Below are 14,930 nucleotides of genomic sequence, written 5' to 3' on the forward strand. Positions count from 1 at the left end.
CCGATTTGCATGTATGCTAATTACCTCCCTCTGGTGTCTCCACGTCTCCAGGGTGTTCCTCTCGTGCTGACATGGCCACCAGCTCTTCCCACATGGAGTGCTTCAGTCTTTCTACTTAACGCTGCACGCATTTCCCCTGGAGTCTTGTTTACACATACAAGGGCGCTTCAGAAAGTTCATGGAAAATGTGTATCATCTTTTAATTCCTTTTTCCCACAAAACTTTCTTTAAGATTTGTATTTATTTGGGGCAGGCACTGAGGCGCAACAGATTAAACTGCCATCTGCAGCGCCAGCATACAATATGGGTGCCAGTTCAATTCCCGGCTGCTCAGCTTCCTATCTAGCTCCCTGCTAATGTGCCTGGGAAAGCAGCAGAGGATGTCCCAGGTGCTTGGGCCCCTGCACCCATGTGGGAGACCCAGAAGCTCCTGGCTTCAGTCTGGCCCAGTTCCAGTGTTGCAGCCATTTGTGGAGTGAATTAGCATTTTATTTATTTTCTTGAAAGGCAGAGTACTAGAAGAGGAAAAGATAGAGAAAGAGAGATGTGTTCCATCTATTGCTTCACTGGTCAAATGGCCACAACAGCCTGGGCTGGGCCAATGTTGCGGTTGATTTCTTTTCTGAGAGGAGGAGCGTGGTGGGGGCAAGAGGCGCGGAGTCACAGACCCCAGGAGTCAGGTGAAAGCAGGCCAGAGGCAAGCAGCCTGCAGACTCGTTTATTTCAGTTGGTACGGCTGCTTATATAGCCAAGGCAGCCAATCTGGTCAAGGGGCGGTCTATGCCCTAACCAATCATAGCCTGTTGCCAGGCAGTTTCTGTTGCCAGCAGCCATCTTGGCATGGTCTTCTCATTCCACCACAGTCCAGCCCAATTCAGGACCCTGGAACTCCATCTGGGTCTTCCATGTGGACGCAGGGACCCAAGCATGTGGGCTCCCCTCCACTGCTTTCCCAGATGCATTAACAGGGAGCTGGACTGGAAGTGGAACAGCTGGGAATTGAGCCCCTGCCCTTATGGGGTGCCAGCATCATAGGCAGTGGTGTTACCCACTGTGCCACCACAGCAGCTCTCAGAGGCGCCCTCACTAGGGGTTAAATGGCCCATGTTTTCCTGGGCATTGTCAGCCGGGGCGGGGGTGCAGGGAAGGTCACCACTCCCAGGACTTCATTTGTTTCGCTTTTTACATTTTCATATTTTTACCCATCTGGAAATTTTTGAAGTCAGAAATCACATGGAAATCCAGCTTCGTTTTGTTTCCAGTGACTGACTGGCTGCCTCGCCACCTTCCCATAGCCAAGATGTGCCGCTGGATTCCGATGTCGGGGGTCTCTTCCAGAACTTTCCTTGGGGTGACTCATCTGCCTTCCCACCTATTCCTACACCCGAGCTGTAGTAGAAGGAAACACCAGCCAGATGAACCGGCGTTAGAAAGGAGGCGTGGCCTGCGGACTCACCCTGGGCTCTGACCCACGCTTCCTCTTCGGCTGGAACCCCCTTACCCCGCAGCAGCTCGGGTGCGGGGGCTTCCTGAGGGCAAACACCGCCCCCTCTAATTCTCTCTGGATCTCCTGAGCAGAGGGCTCTTGGGGAAATCCCAGCCTCCTGGCCCTGGACGTATTTCCAAAGAAGGACAATTCCACAGGCTGCTGGTTTGCAGGAAGCACAGTTCTGATCTCCGGTCGGTGTGTTGACCTCTGGGGTTGCTGGAGGGGACTCCTGGGTCCACAGGTGACCTCTCCACAGGGGGAGGAACTCAGGGTCATGTTTCCTTGGTTACCAAAGCACTGAGGCACCCATGGCACAGTGCAGCGCGTTTGTTCTAGAATTCTCATGGGCAGAGGTGGAACGCACCTGTATTCACGGATGTGGCCTTGACACAGGGAACTCAGGCAATCCACAAACCACAGTGCAATCTGTCTCCTGGCTCAAAGGGTTGACTCAGAACAAATAGTGCCGGGTATTGGACTGGGGTTATTTGTCCAAAACAAGCCCTGTTGAGATGTGCTTCTCTGCATACAGTGACCAACTTGAGACTCGCTGGGCCAAGTTTGATGATGTCACAGCCCCCCACACACACACTGGTTCTGGCCACCCAGAGGTCCCTCTTTGCTGGTTCTGTAAGAAAGCCACCAGCAGCTGTCATTTCCCCTGCTCCTGGTGTGTGCTGGACCCCTGGGACCTCGGCTGGTGCACCGGAGGGCTAACTTTCCAATTGCACTTAATTTGCATGAATTTCCATTTCAATGGCCTCCTGTGCTAAGTCCCAGCTCTGCCACCTGCCAGGTGAGCTTGGGTAGGACCCTTCCTCTGTGGTTGAAGACATTCCTGCCCCCCTCCTTTGCATGTGGAGGCCCTAACTCCCACTGCCTTAGAAAGTGGCTGTACTTGGAGATAGGGCTTTATGGGGGTGGGGGGAGGGTCATTAAGATAATTAGGCTGAAATCAATTTAATTAATTAAGGCAGTTAAGATTAAGGAGTTCCAAAGGGCAGGGCCCTAATCTGATCTGACCAACGCCCTGGGAAGTGGAGGAAGCAACCCCAGGGATGCAGACTGGGGCCACAGGAGGACACAGAGAGCAGGCGGCATCCACGCGCCAGCGACAGGGGCCCCAGAAGGAACCAGCTCGGCCGACACCTTGATCTTGAACTTGCCGCCCCCAGAACGGTGGGAAAATAGATGTCTAAGCTGCCCCGCCTTGGGCACCTGCTCGTGAAAGCCCCAGCGACTACCATGGTAGCACAGGAGGCAGGGGGCCAAGCAGGAGGGTTCGCAGGGGTGCACAGTGCTTGACACGGCGCCTGGGTTGTCACTGTCGCTGCTGTAACAGCGGGGCTCGGGGAGGAAGGGACTTGCCAAGGCCATCGAGCGGAGAGGAGGAAAACAGGGTGCACCCCAGCTGGGTCCTGCTCACCCCTCCCCCTCTCTCCTTCCGGCGCCTGGCTGCACCTCACCCCTTTGCTCCCTCTGCACCTGATCCTGGTGTCCCCTGCACCCGTGCCCTTTGCAGCCCGGCTCTGCTGCCATCCTGTGGCATTTGAGAGAGTAACATCAGCCTGAGCAGGCAGCAGGAAAGTTCTAGAAGATGGTCCCCTGTGGGTAAAGCCATCATGCTGTGACCAAGGGACAAAGGGTCGTGCTGAGCTGTGATCTCTGTAAGAAGGCTTTTTTTTTTTTTTTTTGAGGATTTATTTTATTTACTTGAAAGTCAGAGTTACAGAGAGAGGAGGAGAGACAGAGAGAGGGGTCCTCCATCCACTGGTTCATGCCACAACCACCAGGGCTGGGCCAGGCCAGTCGAGGGTCGTGAGATGGGAACATTGTCCTGTGTGGTCCCAGCAGGGCTGGCATCATCAGAGGGGTCCTCTGATGGAGGTGGGGGAGCAGGATGCTGGGAGCAGAGGCTGGAGGGAGGGCCCAGCACCATAGAATGGATTCCACCCCCCAAAAACCCCTCGCTCTGAGGGTTCCAGGCCTGCAGACCCACGAGAGAATGAATCTGAGTGGTGATGGCCACTGGTCCCTGGTCATGGCGGCGGATGCCGTGACCCTGGACACATCCTCTCACTTCCCTGGGCCTCTGTGGCCTTGTCCACGAAACAGGGACACTTGGCTCAGACTCACAGACCGAGGCGTAGGAAGTGTGCCCCCAGGGGGAGCAGGAGAGCGGGAGTTTCCAATCTGCTCCAGTGTGTCCTTGGCCTCTTTCTGGGGGGGTCAAGGGCTCGCCGCCCCTCCCCGACCATCCCGTCCGTCTGAGGGATCTCCCGTGTGTCCTGCATAGTATGGACAGCAGATGGCCGGCCAGGTGGCGGCGGCTTGGCTAGAGCCCAGCTGGGAGCCCAGGATAAATCCAGATTGTCACACCGGTGAGGACAGCGGCTGGCGATGGCCACGTCCTGTGCTCCGGCCAGTCACGTCCCCCAGGTAGCCTGTTCAGCGTCAAGGGCACTGGGCATCCTGGACCCTGCTAAAGGGCCCCCCTCCAACCCCCCGCCTGCCTCTCTTAACGGGACTCTGCGTCTTCAGGGTGCCATCATCCATTTGTCCCTTCCCACGACGTGTAACCAGCATCACTTACGCACCAGCACCTTGGTTGCCTACCCATCGGTCGTCCTGCCCTTTGTCCTTGCTCCCAAAATTCCACCCAGGCCCAGGGCACGAGTCCCGACTGGCCTGAGCCAGCCCTGGTCTCCTGTGCCCACCGCCAATGAGCAAGCTTGCCGTGAGCACATGGCCAGTCCAGCATACAGAAGAGGCTACCGAGAGGTTCTGGGAGCACGGCCTTCCTGTTGAGAGAGGAGCCTTGCAAATCTCTCTGTCCTCCTGCTTGGGACACTGTTGTCGGAGACTGATTTCTGCAGCTTGGGCAGCCACTTTGTGCCCTGAAGGTGACAAAGCTAAGGCTGAAATAGCAACTCGTCAGGACGAGAAGTCATTCCCTCGGTTGGGGGATTCGTCCTGAGCCCTTGCTTAGCCAGGCTGTGGCCCGGACGTTTGCTGTCGCCATGAAGGTGTTTTCAGAGGTCAATCAGTAGACTGAGATGGTGGGCCTTGCCCAATCAGCTGAAGGGTCCCCAGGGAGGAAGGGGTTCTGGCTCCAGGTCGGCTCCTTGCTGGGTCTCAGCCTGGCTGCAGTCTTGGGGGTCACCTACCAGAGAGGAAAGGAGGGGGGAGGGGAGGGAAGAAATCTGCACATCACACACTCACACTCATACACACCACACACACACACACTCACACACCACTGATACACACCACTCACACTCACACAATCACCACACACTCACACAACACACTCACATACCACACTGATGTTCTCACACATACACACACACCACACTCATATACACTCACACACACACTCTCAGACACACTCACTCACACTCACACACCACACACACAATCACCACACACTCACAACACAGATACTCTCACACATGCTCACACTCACACCTCACACACTCAAACTCACACATGCTCACACACACACCACACACACACACACCACACATACTCACCACACACTCACACTCTCACACACGCTCACCACACACAACACACTGATACTGTCACATACACCACATACGCATTCTCACAACACACACTCACATACCACACTGATATTCTCACACACACACACCACACTCACACTCACACACACCACACTCACACTCACACTCACACACTCTCTGCTGGCGGCCTCGCCCGCAGGCAGTGGACGGTGGCTCACGTGCCCGGGTCCCTGCCGCCCACAGAGGAGACCGGCATGGAGCTCTGGCCCAGCCCGCCCGGCCCAGCCAATGCGAGTATTTGAGGAGTGAACCAGCGTATAGCAGACCCATTCTCTCTCTCTCTCTCTCTCTCTCTCTCTCTCTCTCTCTCTTTCTCTCTCTCTCTCCCCCCCCGTCCCCCCCCCCAGGACACAAATGAGTGTCCTGGTGAGAGCCTCTCTTAGCTGAGGTTCTGGGTGGCACCTGCACGGGAACCGCCCCCGGATCCTGTGACCTAAGGCAGCCACCCCTCCCCCTCCCCCCAGCCAGCTGAGCTGCACTGCCGGTCCTTGCGGGGGCGAGGGTGCGGGAGATGCGCGGCCCAGGAGCGCCGGACACCACGCCTGGCCCCGGGGTCCACGTCTGTCCACAGGCGTCTGCAGCGGATGGTGCTGGGACGATCGGCCAGCTGCGAGCCCGGGCTGCCGGGTGGATGAGGGTCTCGGCTTCCCCACGGAGACCCCCGCGCTGGGGTTAGGGCAAGGATGGCCCTGGGAGAGGCGGAAGGGTGGCTGTGTGCCGTGCACTCGCCGCACACAAGGGAACGGGAAGCCGTGGAGGCCACATCCTGGGGCACAACAATCGTGTCCAGGCCTCACTCCGCCTCCAATGCCAGCGGCCCGCTAATGCGCACCCCGGATCCAGTGTGGGAGTCCCCGCACCCACGGGGGAGGCCCAGAGAGAGCGCCAGGCTCCTGGCTCCATCCTGGCTTAGTCCCAGCTGTCATGGGCATGTGGGGAGTGAGCCAGCAGGTGGGAGATTCTCTCTCTCTCTCTCTCTCTCTCCCCTTAAATAAATGGAAATAAATAAAAATTTTAAAATGTGCTTGAGAAAAAAATAACATGTTTGCATGGATTATTTGTGTGTATGTGTGTGTGAGAGAGAGAGAGAGGGGAGAGAGAGAGAGAGCGAGCATGGCAACAAGTTAACATTTGAGGAATCTGGAGCCAGCGCCGCAGCTCACTAGGCTAATCCTCTGCCTTGCGGCACCGGCACACCGGGTTCTAGTCCCGGTCGGGGCGCCAGATTCTGTCCCGGTTGCCCCTCTTCCAGGCCAGCTCTCTGCTGTGGCCCGGGAGTGCAGTGGAGGATGGCCCACGTGTTTGGGTCCTGAACCCCATGGGAGACCAGGAGAAGCACCTGGCTCTTGCCTTCAGATAGGCACGGTGCGCCGGCCGTGGCGGCCATTGGAGGGTGAACCAACGGCAAAGGAAGACCTTTCTCTCTGTCTCTCTCTGTCCACTCTGCCTGTCAAAAAAAAAATTTTTTTTGAGGAATCTGAGCGCAGCCAATACAGGAGCTCCTTGTACTCTTTGTGACTTCTCCATCAGCCTCAAATTCATTCAAAATAAAGATTCAGACAAAACGGAAGGAGCCAGGGTTCCCACTTGGTTTTCACGCTAACACCTGTGCTGTGCTTGGGAGAGCAGAGCTGAGGCGCCGGCCCCCAGGCCCCCCCGCCCGGGGCAGTCACGGGCTCTCTCAGCGACAACTCACACCCGCGCACTGCCGACTTGTCAGGAGGGTGACAGTGATGGTGACAGTGACGGTGCATCTAAGCAGGGGCTTCCACCCTCACCGCCACCATCTCCAGAGTCACAGGCTTCCCACTAAGACCCCCCACTTGCCTGTGAGAGCCACATGATCTGGAGCCCCAGACAAACCAGGTGCTCACTCACTGGTGACACTCAGCTCGTCACTTGTCCCTTGGAACCTCCGAGTGCTCACCTGTGTTCACCGGGAGACTCCGGGTGCCATTGTGGCTGCATCCTGGCCAGGGCCCCCTTCCCGGCTGCACGCGGCCACCTCCTCGGCCTGCGCTTGTGTGGCCAGGCCTGGCTCGGGCACTTCCTCCAAGGCCCCCGTTCTGCCGGATTTGAACCCCGCCTCCTGCCTCATCTGACCTTACCTACCCCCTTAAGAGCCCGACCGCCACAGCAGCCCCCCCCCGGACAGGGGCCTAGGCCTTGGACACGTGAGTGTGGGGAGGGAGTGCAGATGGCACTGCAACGCCACTTCTGGTGCAGAGCTGACCCAGGAGACACGGGCTCACTGTGTTCCCAGGAGCTCTGCTCACGTCGGCCAGAGGTGCCCATTAGAGAACGCACGGACAAACAATGTGATGTACACTCAGGGATCCCTGGACCACGCCCCCCCCAGCACCTGGGGAGAGCCTGGACCACGCCACACCCCACCCCGGGAGCACCTGGGGAGAGCCCTGGACCACATCCCCCCAGCACCTGGGGAGGGAAGAGCCTGGACCACACACCCTGCAGGAGTGCCTGGGAAGAGCCTGGACCACATTGCCCCACTAGGAGCACCTGGGGAGAGCCCTGGACCACATTGCCCCCTGGGAGCACCTGGGGAGAGCGAGTAAGAGGGATGAGTCACCTGCAGAAGGACGCACATTTGTGGAGACAGGAGACAGAGGGGGTGTTCCCAGGGCCTGGAGGGCGGGGCAAGTCGGTATTTAATGGGGGCCAAGTTTGATTGGCAAGACGGCAATGCTGCGGGGATTAGGCGCACACCCATGTGAACTTAGCCATGACTCAGAAAGGATGGCGACGGTAAACTCTATAGGATGAGCGTCTGGCACAGCGGCTGAGCCACCAGTTGGGACGCCCACATCCGGCACCCGAGGGCTGCTTCAATTCCCTCCCCACTTCCGATCCAGCTTCCTGCTGGGGTGCACTCTGGGAGGCAGCACATGGTGGCTTAAGTGCCTGGGTCCCTGCCACCCGCGTGGGAGATCTGGATGGGGTTCTGGCTCCAGACTTCAGTCTGGCTCCACTCTGGCTAAGTAAACCAGTGGATAGAAGATTCTCTCTCTCTCTCTCTCTCTCTCTCTCTCTCTCTCTCTCAAGTTAAATGAAAATAAACAAAAGTTTTTATTTTATGTGTTTTGACCCCAATATCATTAAAAATTTATCTGAAAATCTCACCATAGACCAAGATGTGCCACCAGAGGGCGCGCTGCACCCACTCGCGTTTCAGTTCACAGCGGCACTCACACAATCACACACTCACACACACATGTATACACTCACACACACAAACCGGTGCATCATAGTCTTTGATCACAATCCACACTGACCAGCTTTTAGTTAGCGACTTTTCAGAGTGTAACAGGGACGGGCATTCGGGGCAGGGACAAGACGCCACTAGGGACACGCACACCCCACACTGGAGCACCTGGGTCAGTGCCCCCCTCTGCCCCCCACAAGTTCCAGCTTCCTGTGTGTGTGCACGCAGGCAGGCTGCCATGATGGCGCGAGTGATGGGGTCCCTGCCACTCCACAGGGGCCCGGGGTTGAGTTCCCAACACCTGGCTTTTACTGCCCGGCCCAGTCCCAGCTGTTGTGGGCATTTGGGAAGTGAACCAGACAATGGGGACCCTGTCTCTCTGCCTTTCAAATAAATAAAAGTAAATAAAAACTTTTAAATGTCATAAAACCTGGGGAACCGCCACCTAAAACAAAAGCTAGGATCTTGACAATGACTTACAACCGACCACAGGGTCCCCACCCCCAGTCACATTCCCCCTGCTGGGATCCTCGCCCCAAGTCCCACATGGATTTTCCCTGTCTCCTTGCCACACGGAGTGCGTGTGTGTGTGTGACTTGAATTGCCTTTAACTTTATAAAAAGGACATCATGTTTATGTAACGGGGCTTTTCATTGGCTGTCCCATGTCGGGTGTCCGACCCCATCATGGGTGTGGCCAGAGCGTGGCGGGTGCCACGCAATGTTCCACCAAGGGAATTAAGCCCTACTCGCTCATTTGCTCTCCTGGGGGTGGGTATTTATGTGGTTTCCAACTTTTTTTTTAAAGTGGCTTATTTTAATTTGATCTGCTTGAAAAGCAGAGTGACGGGGGGAAGGAGAGAAAGAGAGGAGAGAGAAAGAGAGAGAGAGAGAGATGTTTCATATCCTGATTCACTCCCCCAGATGCCCAGAGCAGCCAGAGCTGAGCCGGGCTGAAGCCAGGAGCCTGGGACTTCATCCGGGTCTCCCACGTGGATGGCAGGGGCCTGAGCACTTGCACCGGCATCCGCTGCTCTCCAGGTGCCTTAGCAGGGAGCTGGACCGGAAGCAGAGCAGCTGGGACTCGAACCGGCGGTCTGATGTGGGCCGTCAGTGTCACAATGGCCGTTTAACCCACCGGGTCACAACACCGACCCCAACCCTCCCCTTGGATCCTTCCATCCAGGGAAAGAACCATTGGCCAAAAAAGCACAGGAACTGTGCCCCTCCCAGCCAGTCGCAGGTGGGGCTTTCTCCCGGAGATTCCCACGCCATCCAGAGGGAGGCGCTCTGAGCCCTCGCCAGTGCGGCCGGATGTGAATTTTAGGTCCGGGCACCAGCCCCTGCCTGGGGATAGGGAAGCGCACTTCCAGTGCCCGCAGCCTGCACACGGGGGACCCCCTTGGCAGTACCCACCAGGGCCCGCCCTGGACATCACCATTCTGGGGTCTCTGGTTCCTGGTGGGGCGGGAAGACCTTTCCCCAATCTGCAGCCTGCAGCCTGAGGCCCCGCCGGCTTGCAGGGGCCCTGCCTGGGTCCCTAAGATGCCCAAATGGTCCTCTCACTCTGTTTCCTGTTTTCCACCAAAACAGTTTCTCCATTGCTGAGGGCAAGGTCCCAGCGGAAGGGAGCAGGACTCAGAAAAGCACCATCTCCCGTCTCCATCGGCAGCGGGGCCTCCCACACTCACAGCCCAGTCGTGTGCGACCCTGCACTGCTCGTCATGGTCACTCCTCTCATCCTGTGTCCCTGCCGGGCCCTGCTATGCCTGGACCAGGGCCCGGGCACACAGTACAGCCTCAATAGCCAACCTAAACAGGCCAACTTGCAGCAAACCTCCTCCCGATGACCCATGGGATGAAACTCGAACCCGCAGGGGGGCTCCCCAGGCCCTGCGGGCGCCCCTGTCCACTCTGACTGCCCTCCAGGCACCCCGCCCCGCCTTCAGAGGGCACAGCGGCTTCTGGCGTGTGGCCTGAACACACCAAGCTCTCTCCCACCTCAGGGCCTTTGCACATCCTTGCCCCCTCTGCCTGCCACGTTCCGTTTCCTTCCTGCAGAAGCCATGGGAAGACTTCTGGATCTCTCTGGGGGCAGCTGAAGCAGCACCTCCTCCGGGAAGCTTTCCTGACTCCCCAGGCTGGGTGGGGCCTCTGTGAGATGTTGGCATGACATCCTGACCTTCCTTTTCCTGGCCTTTGCTGTGTGGGCTTCTCCAATTCTCGTCTGACTCCCCCACCAGACTCGGGATTAGGAGGCAGGAAGCTCACTGGGGATGAGCTCTGGCACGCAGGAGTGGCCTGGTGCTTACTGGCGGGTTGGATGGCTGGGGGATGATGATGGATGCATAGATGGGTGATAGGATGGGTGGTGAAGAAGAAGGAAGAAAAGGATAGAGAAAGGGAGAGAGATGGAAACTGCATGGGTACAAATGTAGATGAATGGATGATGGATAGAGATCAACAGCTGTGTTCACTCCTTCCCGCCACCCTTCTGTGCTAACGTCACATGCACACGCATGTCCTGGCCAGGTCAACAATGCTGGGAGAAGCAGACGCCTCATTCTTTAGGTTGAATCGTTGGTCATGAAACCACCAGCAATCACAGAGCTAGGAAAGCCCCGCGGCTCTCACAGGCAGGTGAAACAAGTGTGCAGGGAGCTGCCCCAGGCTTGAGGAGCAGGTGAAAGATCTAGAAAAGTGGCAAAACAACCTGCCCCCTTGGGGCTGGTGCTGTGGCGCAGCAGGCTAAGCCTCTGCTTGTGATGCCACATCCCATGTGGGCACTGGTTCTGGTCCCGGCTGCTCCACTTCCGATCCAGCGCTCTGCTATGGCCTGGGAAAGCAGTAGAAGATGGCTCAAGTCCTTGGGCCCCTGCACCCACGTGGGAGACCTGGAAGAAGCTCCTGGCTCCTGGCTCCAGATGGGTGCAGCTCGGGCCATTGCAGCCATTTGGGGAGTGAACCAGTGGATGGAAGACACTTTCTCTCTCTCTCTCCCCGCTCCCATGCCATCTGTTTGATTTCATTGAATTGATGGCCTCAGCTGGAACCACACACCCCAAGGGAGCAAGACAAAAGCACACAGGAAAGAAGATCCTGGGGTGAGTTTTCTAGGGGTGCGATGCGTGCATGCACACGCAGTGCCTCGGCCGATGGAGCACGAGCTCCTGGTCCCTGCTCTGCTGGCCTCCCCACCGGCCTCCCAGCCCTCTCCCCACACCTCGTGGCCTCCTTTCTGCCTAACTCCTTTCTCCCTCCTTGGAGCTCCCTCCTCCCAGGGTGCCCCAGGAGTGGGGCTGCACACTCCCGGGGGTCCGCAGCCGCCCGTGGCACCAGACCCGCAGCTGGACTCGGTTCATCAGCTGCTCAGCCAACAGACACTGCCACGTGGCCGGGAGAGGTGCAGAGGGTGAGGCTCCAACCCCATGTGGCCCCTTCCTGCCCCCAGGAGTCCCAATCCCCCAGCTGCTGGGGTGGCGTAGAGACGAGTGAGTGTCCTGGAAGCGCCCGGCTCCTCACTGGCACTGGGTAAATGCGCCATGATGCGCTGAGTAGTGGCCAGACCACACAAGGATGAATACCACAGCCCCCGATCCCACAGACGTCTGCTGGAGCACGCACAGCTTTCGTCCAAGTGGCTGACGGTCGGACGAGCGCCATGTCACGATATGGGCCAAGGAGCCACAGAGGATGGTGGGATGGCTTCAGGGGAGGCTTCCTGGAGGTGGTGACGTTTATCAGAGCTTCAAAGGCATGACACAGGGAGTCCAGGGAGTTGCATTCCTCTGCCCCGTGTGTGGCTACATCCCCTTGGGGTCTGCTAAGCACCAGCTTTTGGGTCACTGCTTCCGTTGAGAAGAACCTGCTCAAAACCACGGCCCTTCTTCCCCCACCCCGCCCCCCAACAGGCACATCCGGAGAAGTCTGGCTTAGCGACGAGTGCAAGCCCTCCCAGGCACGGAGCCCCAGAAAGCCGTCGGCCAGCCCTTGGCTAAAACCCCAGAGCTCAGAGGTCTCAGAGGTACCCACTCGCTGCAGACGGAACCCTGCCTCAGACAGAGCCTCTCTCTCTCTCTCTTTCTCTCTCTCTCTCATCTGCAGCTGTGCAGCACATGGGGTCCTTGACCCAGTCTGGAAAAGCCCATCGGGCACCGGGCTGCAGGGAGGAGCAGGGGCCTGGGACGGGGCGAGGCCCGGTCCTGGGAACACGCCCCGGCCTTGCTGAGTTTGTGATGTGGCCCCGGGGGAGCGCGGGCGGCTCTGCAGCCTCCCAGCCCAGCTGCTGACCCCGGGTGCCCGCCAGGCCGGACTTCCAAGGCTCGCAGCCCTCACCTTCTGCACCTAAACACCCTCAGCTGATCTGCGTCCTAGACTGCACCCAGCAGGCCAGGCGGGGGGGGGGGGGGGGACAGGAGCTGCTGCCACACCAGCCTCGCCAGCCACCCGACCCGCACTCACCCAGCATTAATGGAGCACCTGTTGTGTGCAGGCAGCTCTGAATAAGCCGGTGCAGGGTCCCCGCCCCTGGCTGGGAAGAGGATTCCACCCCCCCCCCCAACCTGGAGCAGGTGGGTGCTTGGCAGGACATGGGTGCTGGGCGGTACCGGGGCACTGGCAGCAGCCTCAGATGCGGGTCTGCTCCTGGCCACTGCTCTCGACCTCTGGGTGACCCTGCACCTGCTTCTCCCCGCCCCGAGCCTCTGCCTTGGTCCATCCGAGGCCACAGCCGCCTTTGGCTTTGGAATGGTCTCACCGCCTCTTTCCCACCTCCACACATAGCGCAGCGGAAAAGGAGGCCGCCGGCAGCAGGCTGCGAGATCCTGGGCCAGACGGTCTCTGTATCTGGTTCACTCACCGGGACATTTAGTGGGCGCCTACTGTGTGCCGCACCACACATTCCAGCAGGTGAGCGCTGACGCCCTGCGGGCCAGCAGGCGGCCGTGGGGGCGTCCCGCGCGGGCCCAGCCGCGGATCCGGAGCGCCCCGGGACTCGCGTGTCAGCGCCGGCGGCGCGAGGGCCGCGATCTGTCTCCTCCCCTTCCTCCTCCCCGCCCCCTCCCCTTCCCTCCCCGCGCCGCCGCGGCCGCCTCCCTCCCTCCTTCCCTCCCGCGGGATCCCGGCTCCTGCGTCCGTCGGTCGGCCGGGCAGTGTGTCCGCGCGCGCGCGGCGCCCCGGGGCCCCACAGGGTAAGGGCACGGAAGCGGGACCGCGGCCCCCTCCCACTCCGGGGGGAGCCCGGGAGGCGGCGGTGCCGACGCGCGGGCGGAGGAGCAGGCAGAGCGGAGGTGAGGCGGGGAGAGCGCGGGTGCCCGGGGACCCCACCCCCGGCTCCTGCGGGGAGGTCTAGGCTGGGGGACCCGGCTGTTCCCCCCAGGTCGGGAGGCGGCGGCCATCCAGCTCCCGGCCTCGTCCCCTGCGTGATGTGACCCCCGAGGGGCCCTGGGCCGCGCCTGCAGCGCCGCGCACCCCGCACACCCCGCATCCCCCAGGGGAGGGGCGCGCTCGGGGAGGGGCCGAGGAGGGGGCTCTGCGGGCGGGGAGTCTCGGGAACCCGCGCCCCTGGCCCAGACCCAAGCATCAGGCCTGTCCCGAAGGGCCGCGGGCGGGGCGACCCCTCGCAGCCCCCCTGGCCGCCCCCCATCAGCTCCCCATTGTTCTCAGCCCAGCGCTCTCCTGGGAAGGGGGAGGGGGGCTGCGCGCTCCTCTTAAAGGGCCCTCTCCCCCTCTTGTCTCCCGGCAGGTCGCGAGCACGAGTGGGGTGGGGCGTGCCCACGGCCCCCGCCCCCCTCGCTCCCCTCGGCCCCCCGCCCAGCTCCAGAGCCGCAGCCCCGGGGCCCTCGGGCCGGGGGTCCGCGCTGTGCTCTCCTGCTGTGTTCTGCGACCACCCAGGCCTTCCAGGACACTGCTGTGGAGAGGGGACAGGGGGACAGGGCCGACCCTGCAGCAGGAGCCGTCGGGGAGGGGCGGACCGAGGCTGGGCAAGCCGCCCCGCAGAAGCTGAGCGCGGGGTCTGGGACGCAGTGGGAGCGCAGAGTGCCGGTGAGCGCCGCAGCGAGCAAGCGCAGGCTGGGGCCCGGCTCCTGGGTGACAGGCCCTGCCTGGCGGGGTGAAGAGGGCTGGAGACTGGACCTAGCCCAGGGGCTGAGCATCGGCGGCACCGGCATCGAGGAGCCCCTGTCCTCCCGGCCTAGGGGAGACACCTGCTGTGGCCGCATCCCTCATCTGAGACAGCCCCGCCGCCAAGGGGCCCTGGCGCCTGGATCTGCACTCGGGCTCCTTTGACTGAGGCCTCCAGGCCTGGGCAGGACCGACCTTGCTGCCCGCCTGCTCCCCGCCACCGGAGTGGGGCCCGGGGCGGTGGCAGCAGCCATGTCACGGCCAGGCCAGGGCGTGATGGTGCCCGTGTCCGGGCTGGGCTTCCCCCCGCAGAACGTGGCCCGGGTGGTGGTGTGGGAGTGGCTGAATGAGTACAGCCGCTGGCGGCCCTACACGGCCACCGTGTGCCACCACATTGAGAACGTGCTCAAGGAGGATGCCCGGGGCTCCGTGGTCCTGGGGCAGGTGGACGCCCAGCTGGTACCCTACATCATTGACCTGCAGTCCATGCACCAGTTTCGCCAGGACACAGG

The 14,930-nt window shown here is 60.3% G+C and overlaps 1 protein-coding gene and 1 long non-coding RNA gene across 6 annotated transcripts in view; one reads left to right on the forward strand and one right to left on the reverse strand.

The window, feature by feature from the left end:
• Nucleotides 1-1,201: 1,201 nt before the first annotated feature.
• Nucleotides 1,202-13,310, reverse strand: LOC138847444 (uncharacterized). Its single transcript, XR_016227070.1, has 2 exons — nucleotides 13,157-13,310; nucleotides 1,202-4,652 (listed from the first exon to the last, which is right to left on the reverse strand). It is a non-coding gene; the product is annotated as an uncharacterized LOC138847444 (long non-coding RNA).
• DTX1 (deltex E3 ubiquitin ligase 1) overlaps nucleotides 5,548-14,930 on the forward strand; it is a 39,846-nt gene continuing 30,463 nt past the window's right edge. Inside the window, exons 1-3 of one of the 5 annotated variants that reach the window (XM_089322987.1) lie at nucleotides 5,548-12,869; nucleotides 13,081-13,206; nucleotides 14,042-14,929. In XM_089322987.1, the coding sequence (XP_089179113.1) occupies nucleotides 14,671-14,929 (259 nt within the window). In that variant the 5' untranslated portion in view covers nucleotides 5,548-12,869; nucleotides 13,081-13,206; nucleotides 14,042-14,670. Of the gene's footprint in view, nucleotides 13,207-13,371; nucleotides 13,587-14,041; nucleotide 14,930 lie in introns of those variants that run through there. The other 4 variants (XM_089322988.1, XM_070066246.2, XM_070066245.2 and 1 more) reach the window with 4 other exon arrangements.

Source organism: Oryctolagus cuniculus, chromosome 21 (genome assembly GCF_051225735.1).
Source record: "Oryctolagus cuniculus isolate XC-2025 breed Fujian yellow rabbit chromosome 21, ASM5122573v1, whole genome shotgun sequence".
In the NCBI taxonomy this organism is placed as follows: Eukaryota; Metazoa; Chordata; class Mammalia; order Lagomorpha; family Leporidae; genus Oryctolagus; species Oryctolagus cuniculus.